This window comes from Otolemur garnettii, unplaced genomic scaffold (assembly GCF_000181295.1).
Source record: "Otolemur garnettii isolate 467f Iridium unplaced genomic scaffold, OtoGar3 scaffold00356, whole genome shotgun sequence".
NCBI lineage: Eukaryota > Metazoa > Chordata > Mammalia > Primates > Galagidae > Otolemur > Otolemur garnettii.
This window is the reverse complement of record NW_003852751.1, coordinates 109,218-119,572: the sequence shown is the minus strand read 5'-3', so window position 1 is coordinate 119,572 and position 10,355 is coordinate 109,218. Positions and strand designations below refer to the sequence as shown.

Sequence of the window (10,355 nt, the reverse complement as noted above, 5' to 3'; positions counted from 1 at the left end):
AGGTGAATCTTTCTAAGAGTAGAATGTGAACGTTTTAAAGCAATAACTGAGAAAATGACATGAAGGCTGTGTTGACCAGTTTGATGGAAGTATTTCAGATTGCATGTGAAAACCCCACACTGTACCCCAGAAGTGCGTTAATGTACATAGTTACCATTCAATAAAGAAAAAAAAAGAAAAAAAATAAATAAATAAACTGACTGGACTGAGAATTTAAAATTTTCAAATAGAAATTATAAGTGCAATTCAGTAATGATTTTTGAAATACCTTTTGGATTTGACATTCTGTCACAGCTTTACTAGAGAAATTTCAGGATGGAGGAAACACGTGTAGGTAACACTGAATAAAATCTGTTGAGAGTTGAAAAAATACAAAGAATAGTAATGGTAGGATACAGGGTCAAGGGAAAGTTATTTAGGATGTTAGTAACTTTACAATGACCTCTCAAATAGCATTAGGAGAAAAATCCATAGTTTGAAATTATGAGAGGGAAAAAAGGATGCCTCCTCAGCATATGGCACAGGATGGGCTCCATGACACCACCAATATAAAGGATTACTCTAAAGAAAGGAAGTGATGCTCTGGAAATAAAGATAAGGTGCATAGATGGTAATAGGTAAACTGAAAGTGGGGTAAGAGGATGTTATGTGTGAGTGGTGTCAAGTTTTTCAATAGTAACTGAGGGGAATAAAAAAAAAATTCTAATCAAGGTACTTGAGAGGAACTTGCTACTGAGCTATGCTTAGTGAATATGAATTTGTAGTAAGTCCATGCAGATATTTTGTCCTAGCCTTACATTTTAATTCTTAGACTAAAGTATGAAATCTCAAACAAGTAATTGATAAAGAGAAGGACTTGAAAATTCTATGATAGAAATTAAGAGCTATTTTATTTCACTTTGATATTTCTAGCAATTTGGGTAGTTCACTACTCCATATTTTAGTATTGCCTTTTACTCTAATTAAAATGCCTCCCATAGTATCTAATTCATATCATGTAAGTGATGGAAATGTTTGGATAATAGGATATACAAGAAGATTGATACACCTTAAATTACTTAGTAAAAAGAAAATTTGTATAAGAAGAGATTTTTAAACTTTTTCTATTTCATAACTTGAGATGTTTATGTGATTTTTACCTAGATCATTTTTATCTCCAACTTCCGTTGTTTATTATTATGACAAATATGACATTCAACATCCTAAGTCCTTATTAGTTGAGGTAAGACATACTATTTTTTACTTGTCGACTTATTATTCTAGATGTGTTTTAAAAGACAAATATTCTGTAATTACTAGAATTTTATTTTACACATGTGCTGAAATTGAATACCCTGGACTGGTGCTTATTTTCACTCAGCATAAATTCATTAAATAATTTCCAATCATATTAAAGTACAAAGGTAGCTAAAATAGTAAATATAAATGATATATCTGAGGTGTTCATTTAAAAATATTATCCATTTGTTTTCCTTTTTGTATTATGTTTTCAGATGGATTGCAATTATAATGGATATGTTGCGGGTTTTCCAAATTCTCTTGTGACACTCAACATTTGTTCAGGACTCAGGTTGTAGACTATTTAAAGATATTCAACTTGCCAATATTATGTCCTGCTATTCTGTGAATTAATTCTCCATATTTATTTTCTAATTCTGTTATCACCTTTATTATTTTAATTCCCTAAGATCTGAACCAGAACTACTAGTAATTGCCCTGACAGTGTCTGTTTCTGTTGGGAGGCTACCTGTTGATACTGACAAAATCTGCTGCTTGAGTATATTAGCAATCTTTATTGTAGAGGGAGTTGTTGTACTTCTCAAAGTTTCTCAAATTTTGTTTCTGTTCAATTTCTTAATTTTCTGGAACAAGTCACCCTTATAGAATGCCTGAAATTGATAGACACTGGCTCTACATGTAGTGACTTTTTTGGGGCATGTAGTACCTTCAATTTAGCCTGTACAGACAAGTAATTTAGGATACTAAGTGCCAGAGGAGAGTTAAGTATATTAAGCAGAAGGAATCTAAGACCTAAGAAAAGAGTGCCTACAGATTCCACAGTGTGTCTTAGGAACTTTATATAATAGAAAGGAGTTTTAACATGTTTAAACACACAGACCTATGCCACTAACATTTTTCTTTAAGACAATTTTAAAAAAGGATTCATACAATAAAGCAAACTATATCCTGTTGTACAGTGGTCTAATTAAATAAAAAAAAAATCAGGAGTATCAGGCAATATGCATCCTGTGATAGAGTGGTGTAGTTCTGTGATGAAAGACTTTAAAGAACAAAGAGATAAAGTAGAAAAACTAAGGTGACTTTAAATCTTAAAAAAAACCTGGGAAATTTTTCTCATTATTATAATATTAGATTATAGTTTTGGTAGAATCATTTCAGATTCATTTTGGTTATTTTAATATTCAGGGGAACAGTGCAGTTCAAAAACATCTCATATGGAATTGAACCACTGGAAGCTGTATCAGGATTTGTGCACATGATTTATGAAGAAAAAAGTGATAACACTATTGTCCCTCTGTTAGGAGACAAGGGCACTTCTGCCTGGTTTAATGATTTTGCATATCAAGTGAGAAAAAGCTCAGAAGTAAGTGTTACATTTTAACTTAAAAAATATTTTTATAGCCAAATTTGATTTGGTGATTTTCAAATCTTAAAATTATCTTACTATTTCATGAAGGCCATGACTGACTTTTAAAATGACTAGAGCATGAATTTATGCCATTAGATGAGAGTTTAGCAAAAATTTAATTTTGTTACTAGGGATATGTGAATAAAGGACTAAAAGAAACTAAAACGTTTATTGTCACAAGTGAGCAATTACATAGTTGATAGGAAATATTCCTTTTACTCAGATAATTCAGGTAAAAAATTAAGTAATCTAGATTCTCAGTTAAGGTTTTGTTTAATGAGAGTTAGAAAATGGATAATATGAGTGGCTTACATAAGGCACATTTAAAACAAAGAGATGAATTTTTCTTCTACAAAGACCTGTAAACTGCCATAAATAGCACACTTGGATCTAATGAACTGCCATTATTGTAAACTTTATTAGTGTTTTCCTAAACTATTTTACATAATAGTTTATAATTGGTAGCAGAAAATCAGCCCACAGGAAAGATTAATATGAAAATTATCACAAGGCAAAGAAAAGCAAAGTTTATGTTATAATTTAAATTTTCTAGTTTCAGTTACTACAAGAAATAAAAGATATCTGGGTTCCTATCTATCTTGGGAAATTTAATCAAAAATTCTTACTAACCAGTACAGTTTTAGAACTGTAATCTTGTAAATAGTATCTAATTTTTGTGTTAGAAAACAGCTTCATTTTTAAATCAGTAGCAACGCCTCTTTCAATTTATCTCTAAATATAATTTCAGTAGAAGATACTTTTGTGTAAATTCTTCAGAACTTATGTTGTTTTTCAGAGAAGTGAATTTACCAAGTTATTCCCTCGGTATCTTGAAATGCATATTATTGTGGATAAAAATCTGGTAGGTCCTATTTTGAACATTTTTATTTTAAAATTATTTAATATTTGTGTTTAGATATTATGATGTAATGAATATATTCAACTATTTTGTTTTGCATTTGCAATCAGTACTTTCCTACAGTTTATGAATAAATCTGGTTTGTATTGATTTGTTTATTTGGTATGTATGATATAGTCACTTTTGTAACGTGAAGCATCTCAATTTCTTAAAGCCTCTTAACTGTTTTTCTCTTTTCAAAAGAACTTCATTCTCAGTGAATGGCTAGATTATAACACACTCTCAACTCCCACATATAATAATAATAGTTAACTGCCTCAGCCTAATTGAAATGGTAACATAGAATACAAATATACCACTTCTTTCAGTAAAGGAAAGAAACAAATTATCACCCATTTTCTTATTAGTCATAGATAAATGAAACAAAAAGGAAAATAAACGAACAAAATCCTCATATTGAAAATTCATGGCTATACTTTTGATCTAAAGTGCATTTTACGGGCCAGATGTAATGAATCATCTGTAATCCCAGTACTTTGGGAGGCTGAGGGGGGTGGATTGGTTGAGCCCCAAAGTTTGAGACCCAGCCTAAGAAAAAGTGAGACTCCATCTACTAAAAATAGAAAACACCCATAGCAGGCTCCTGTAGTCCCAGCTACTCAGTTGGTTGAGGCAAGAGGATAGCTTGAGCCTGAAAATTTGAGGTTGCTGTGAGCTATGATGATGCCATGACACTCTACCCAGGGTGACAGAGTGAATGTCTGTCTCAAAAAAAAATGCACCTTGCCTTTGAATATACATATTATATTTTATATGTGATTAGTATTCTAATCTGTAAGACAACATTTGTCCTACTTTGCTAAGAACTGAGGACGCCTGATGGAAATAAATATTACTTATCTCTGGAGGAATGCAACTTCAAGCAGGATATCTCAAGTTTCCTGCAAATTAGTGTTAGCCATACATATATGAGCTCACAATCCATAGGAAATAATACACCATAAACAATGGATAGCAAAACAAAAAATAATATTTTTGGATTTATTTATTTATTATTGTTTTCATTTCATGTAAATGTGAGTGTACAGTATTTGCATTTCTTAGGTAGAATCTCTGTTGTCATTGTTTCTCACACCCAGAAGGTTTGTCATATACCATTACCAGAGAATCAACCACAAGAATCATGGAAGTGATAAGCTAATACAGTAACATCTCAGGACATAAAATCAATGTCCACAAATCCATAGCTTTTGTATATGCCAACAAATCCAAGTTTAGAAGCAAATCAAGCACACAATTCCCTTCACAGTAGCTTCAAAGAAAATGAAATATCTAGGAATATACCTAACAAAAGAGGTTAAGTACCTCTATAAAGAGAACTATGAAACCCTAAGAAAAGAAATAGCAGAAGACATTAACAAATGGAAAAAACATACCATGTTCTTGACTGGGAAGAACCAACATTGACAGAATATCTATTCTACCCAAAGCAATCTACAGATTCAATGAAATCCCTGTTAAAATACCAACAACTTGCTTTGAAGAACTAGAAAAAAATAGTTCTTGGTTTTGTATGGAATGAAAACTCTGTATAGCCAAGGCAATTCTTAGTAATGAAAACAACCCCAGAGGCATCACTCTACTATACTTCAGGCTATATTACAAGTCCACAGTAATCAAAACATCATGGTATTGGCACAAAAATAGAGACATAGATAGATGGAACAGAATAGAAAACCAAGAGATGAAACAAGTGTCTATTTTCCATCTGATCTTTAATTAGCCAAACAAAAGCTTACACTGAGGAAAGTAATCCCTATTCAATAAATGGTTCTAGGAGAACTGGATAACCATATAAAAGACTGAAACTGGACCTGCACATTTCACCACTTATAAAAAATGAACTAAAGATGGATAAAAGAGTTAAATCTAAAACATGATATGATAAAAATTCCAGAAGAAAACATGGGAAAAACTCTTAAAGGTGTCAGGCTAGGGGCATATTTTATGAAGATTTCAGTGATAATAGCCTAAACAACAAAAATAAATAAACAAATGGGACTTAAGCTGAAAATCTGCGAAGTGAAGGATACAACTATTAAAGCAAACAGACACCTTCAGAATGGGAAAAATATATATGAATGTTATGAAATCTGAGAAAAAGTTGATAACTAGACTTGATGCCTGTAGCTCGGTGGTTATGGCACCAGCCACATACACTGGGGCTGGTGGGTTCAAACCCTGGGCCTGCTAAATAACAATGACCTATTACAACAACAACAACAAAAATAGCCGGACATTGTGGCAAGTGCCTATAGTTCCAGCTACTTGGGAGGCTGAGGCAAGAGAATCTCGTAAGCCCAAGAGTTTGAGGTTGCTGTGAAGTGTGGTGCCACAGCACTCTACCAAGGGCAACATAATGAGACTCTATCTCAAAAAAAAAAAAAAAGTTGATAACTAGAAAATAATAGTTTTAGATCTACAAGACATTCAGATACAAAATTTTATATAATACATTGTAATTGGTGGCATACTAGAATGAGTATAATTAACAGTAATTGTTGTGTATTTTATTTTATTTTTTGACAGTCTTACTCTGTTGCCTGGGCTAGATAGCAGTCATGTTATCATGGCTAGTTGTAACTTAGGTTACAAATGGGTAGCCTACAAATGGGTAGGCTCAAGGGAACTTCTTGCCTCAACCTCCTGACCACAATGCCTAGCTAAGTTTTCTTTTTTCTTTTCTTTTCAAGAAAGAGACAAGGTCTTGCTATGTTGCTCAGGCTGCTCTTAAACTCCTGGCCTCAAACCTTTCTCCTACCTTGGCCCTCCAAAGTCCTGGGATTACAGTTGTGAGAACTGTGCCTATCCTGTTGTATATTTTAAAACAATTAGAAGAGTAAAACCAGAATTTACCAAATCAAATAAATAAATGCTTCATGTGATGAATGCTCCATTTACCCTGATTTCATTATTACACATGTCATGCCTAAACCAAAACATCACATATATCTCATATATATACACACACACACAACTGTTGTGTAGTCATAATAACTATAAATAAAATGAATGAATCTGTTGGTTCCAGAAGAGGTGAATGAATATATGTCAGGAAAGCTGAGCTTAACATTGGGAAGAAGAACAAAAATTAAAGTTCATGGCTCACTAAAGAGTTGGGAGTATTTGGGAGAAGGAAGAAAGATGACCAACAAGGGACAACTTTACCCAGAGGCTCCTGACCAGAAGGAGAAATTCTGGACAGATTTGGCCTCTGAAACTGATGGAGCACAGCTGACATAGGAAAGCAGATAGACAAGTACACACCATCTTGGCTGTGGCAACCTGAGACTCCAAGAAAGAGGATCCTCGTGAAAAAATTCTAGTTACAGAGCCCTACAACACAAGAATGAGAGACCCCTCTGCCAAGAGGGAAGCTTGCAGCAGGCTCTCTCCATGCCAGCAGGAGACTAAAGACCACTCATCACTATAGATTTACAGTATAGTCTGAAGTCTGGTAACATGATTCCTCCTGATTTATTTTTATTTCTGAGTAATGTCTTGGCTATTTGAGGTTTTTTCTGATTCCATATAAAATGAAGTACTATTTTTTCCAGATCTTTAAAGTATGACAGTGGTGCTTTAAAAGGGATTGGATTAAATTTCTATATTGCTTTGGGAAGTATGGACATTTTAACAGTGTTGATTCTTCCCAGCCATGAGCATGGTAAGTTTTTCCATTTGTTAATGTCTTCAGCTATTTATTTTCTCAGAGATTCACAGTTCTTTTTATAGAGTTCTTTCATGTATTTTCTTAGGTAGATTCCCAAATATTTCATCTTCTTTGGCACTACTGTAAAAGGAATAGAGTCCTTGACTGTTTTTTCAGCTTGACTGTTGTTGGTACATACAAAAGCTCCTGATTTTGTATCCTGAGATACTGCTGTATTCCTTGATCACTTCTAAGAGTTTTGTAGTTGAGTCCCTGGGATTTTTCAGGTATAGGATCATATCATCAGTGGAGAGTGACAATTTGATCTCCTCTGACCTTATATGGATGCCCTTGATAGTCTTCTCTTGCCTTATTGTGATGGCTAAGACTTCCATTACTATAGTAAACAGCAGTGGAGACAAACAGCATGGTACTGGTACAAAAATAGAGAAGTAGAAGTATAGAAGAGAATAGAGAATCAAGAGGCGAACCCTGCTACTTATAATCACTTGATCTTTGGTAAGCCTATCAAAAACATTCACTGGGGAAAAGATTCCCTATTTAACAAATGGTGGTCAGTGAACCAGATGGTGACTTATAGAAGACTGAAACTGGACACACAACTTTCACCATTAACAAAAATTGACTGTCACTGGATAAAAGATTTAAACTTAAGACATGAAACTATAAAGATTCTTGGAAAGAGTGCAGGGGGAATACTTGGAGAAATTGGCCTGGGAGAATACTTTATGAGGAAGATCCCCCACCCCCAGACAATTGAAATAGCACCAATATTACATTACTGGGATGTGATCAGACTAAAATGCTTTTGCACAAGCAGGATCATAATAAGTAGAGAAAGTAGACTGCCCTCAGAATGGGAGAAGATATTTGCATGTTATGTTTCTGACAAAGGTTTAATATCCAGAATCCACAGTGTACTCCAACTTATTAATAGGAATAGAACAAGTGATCCCAGTTCAATGTGGGCAAGAGACATGAACAGAAGCTTCTTTACAGAAGATAGGTGCATTGTCTACAGACACATGATAAAAATTCTCATCATCTTTAATTATCAAAGAGATGCAAATCAAAACCACTTTGAGATATCATCTAACTTCAGAGTAGCCCACATCACCAAATCTATGAAACTACAGATGTTGGCATGGATGTGGGGAGAAGGGAACACTGATACACTGCTGGGGGGAATGCAAGCTAATACGTTCCTTCTGGAAAGAAATTTGGAGAACTCTTAGGGAACTAAAAGTAGACCTGCTGATTGATCCTGCAATCCCTTTATGAGGTTTATATGCAGATGACCAGAAATCACTTTACAACAAAGATATTTGCATAAGAATGTTTATTGTAGCCCAATTCATAATCACCAAGTCATTGAAGCAGGCCAAGTGCCCATTGACCCATGAATAGATTAATAAATTGTGGCATACATATGCCATGGACTATTACACAGCCTTAAAAAGATGGAGACTTTACCTCTTTTATGTTTATATAGATGGAGCTGGATCATATTCTTTTTAGTAAAATATCTCAAGAATGAAAAAATAAACTACCCAATGTACTCAACACTATTATGAAATCAACATATAACCACCCACACTTTCATACAAAAGATAAAATATATTTATAGCCCAGAAAGAAGAAGAGAAGAGGAGGATGAAGGGAGGTGGGGACAGGTGGAGGAAGGGTAACAGTGGGAAGTCACCTACTGTGCACATTGCAACCATACATGTGAAATGCATTAATAGTAGGGTATAAGTGTCTAAACACAACAATTAAATAAGGGAGGTGAATGATGTGTTAACCAGTTTGATGTAAACATTTCAAATTGTATATAAAATCAGCACATTGTACCCCATAAATGCAGTAATGTACACAGTTATAATCTAATAATAATAATAAAGAATTCACCATAAGACATTAAAGGTTCTAGGATATTTGCATAACTGGGAAGTAAAGTGAATTTCATGTAGACTTAAAGGTGTTAGGCTTGAGTAAATTATATATAAATATAAAAAAATAGAATAATCTTAACTATCATCTGAATTTCAGGGTTTCTGTTGTTACCTATACCTTTCACTAGTGTATTGACAGAATACTTAGTATTTAGTGACTAAGACTGATTTATTTGTTTCTGCTCTGGTTTTTATTTTACCATTGTGCTTGAGCATATCCAATAGCATCTTTCTATTTATATGTTTTCATGAGTTGTGCAAATTATATGATTTCAGATTGAAAGCTTCTCTAGGTGCATTTCCCTATCACTCACCTTTATTTTCTTGTAGATGTATTTCTTGTACTTCAAACAGCCAAGAACTTATTTGCCCATGGGAATGAACTTAGACCTACCAGTTGAACTGAAACTTTGCTTCTTTGTTGTATGTTTCCACCAACTACATGTGTATGTGTGTATTTCTGCATTGATGTGTTTCACATGTCATAAAGTTCATAGAGTTAATAGATTATAGTAGACATTAGTAACACTGGATTTTCTATACCTTCCTAGTTGACTGCTATATCCCCAGTGCATAAATAAAGACTTAGATTCCCCCCAAACCCAAAAGACCATTCATTTTACCCCACGGGTGAAAGCCACAAGATACTGGTGTCCTCCCCCAGAGAGGTTCCACCTGTGAGTCTCAGGATCAAGCTGCCCAGCATAAAACTGAACAAATATTCTCGATACTGAACTTTCAACACACCTTTCCTCCCTTGCCCATCAGTCTGGAGGTCTGTTCCCTGCAGAATCTAGAGTGTTTGGCCATTCCTTAGGAGGTCTGGGCATTGTACAAATAGAAGTGTGGAAACAGTGACTCAAGTGGAGGCAGGGCCTCACGGGAAGAGAGGAACTTTGGGAGATAGTAACACCAGCAACATTGTCCTGCAGGCTGTCGTGGCACAGATCCCCCACCTTCAAACTTTAAAGGGAGAAGCCTCTGATCTTAGGTTAGGACTACCACAGGCAGGTGAGCTCACCTTCATTGGAACTTTTGGGGTTGGAGCCACTGATGACAGTGTTGGACTTTAATGGGCTGGAGGCTGACTCCTGTTCAGATTTACAAGGGCAGAGCTGCACGCACACAGTTTGAAATTTTTTTTTTTTTTTTTTTTTTTTT

General features: G+C 34.5%; 1 protein-coding gene across 1 annotated transcript in view; it reads left to right on the top strand.

Annotated features, from left to right (window-relative positions):
- Positions 1 to 10,355, top strand: part of LOC100961411 (disintegrin and metalloproteinase domain-containing protein 5-like) — a 149,769-nt gene that overhangs the window by 60,699 nt on the left and 78,715 nt on the right. The window contains exons 4-7 of the mRNA XM_003803603.1: positions 1,144 to 1,222; positions 1,494 to 1,570; positions 2,428 to 2,605; positions 3,447 to 3,512. Of these exons, the coding sequence (XP_003803651.1) occupies positions 1,144 to 1,222; positions 1,494 to 1,570; positions 2,428 to 2,605; positions 3,447 to 3,512 (400 nt within the window). The remainder of the gene's footprint in view (positions 1 to 1,143; positions 1,223 to 1,493; positions 1,571 to 2,427; positions 2,606 to 3,446; positions 3,513 to 10,355) is intronic.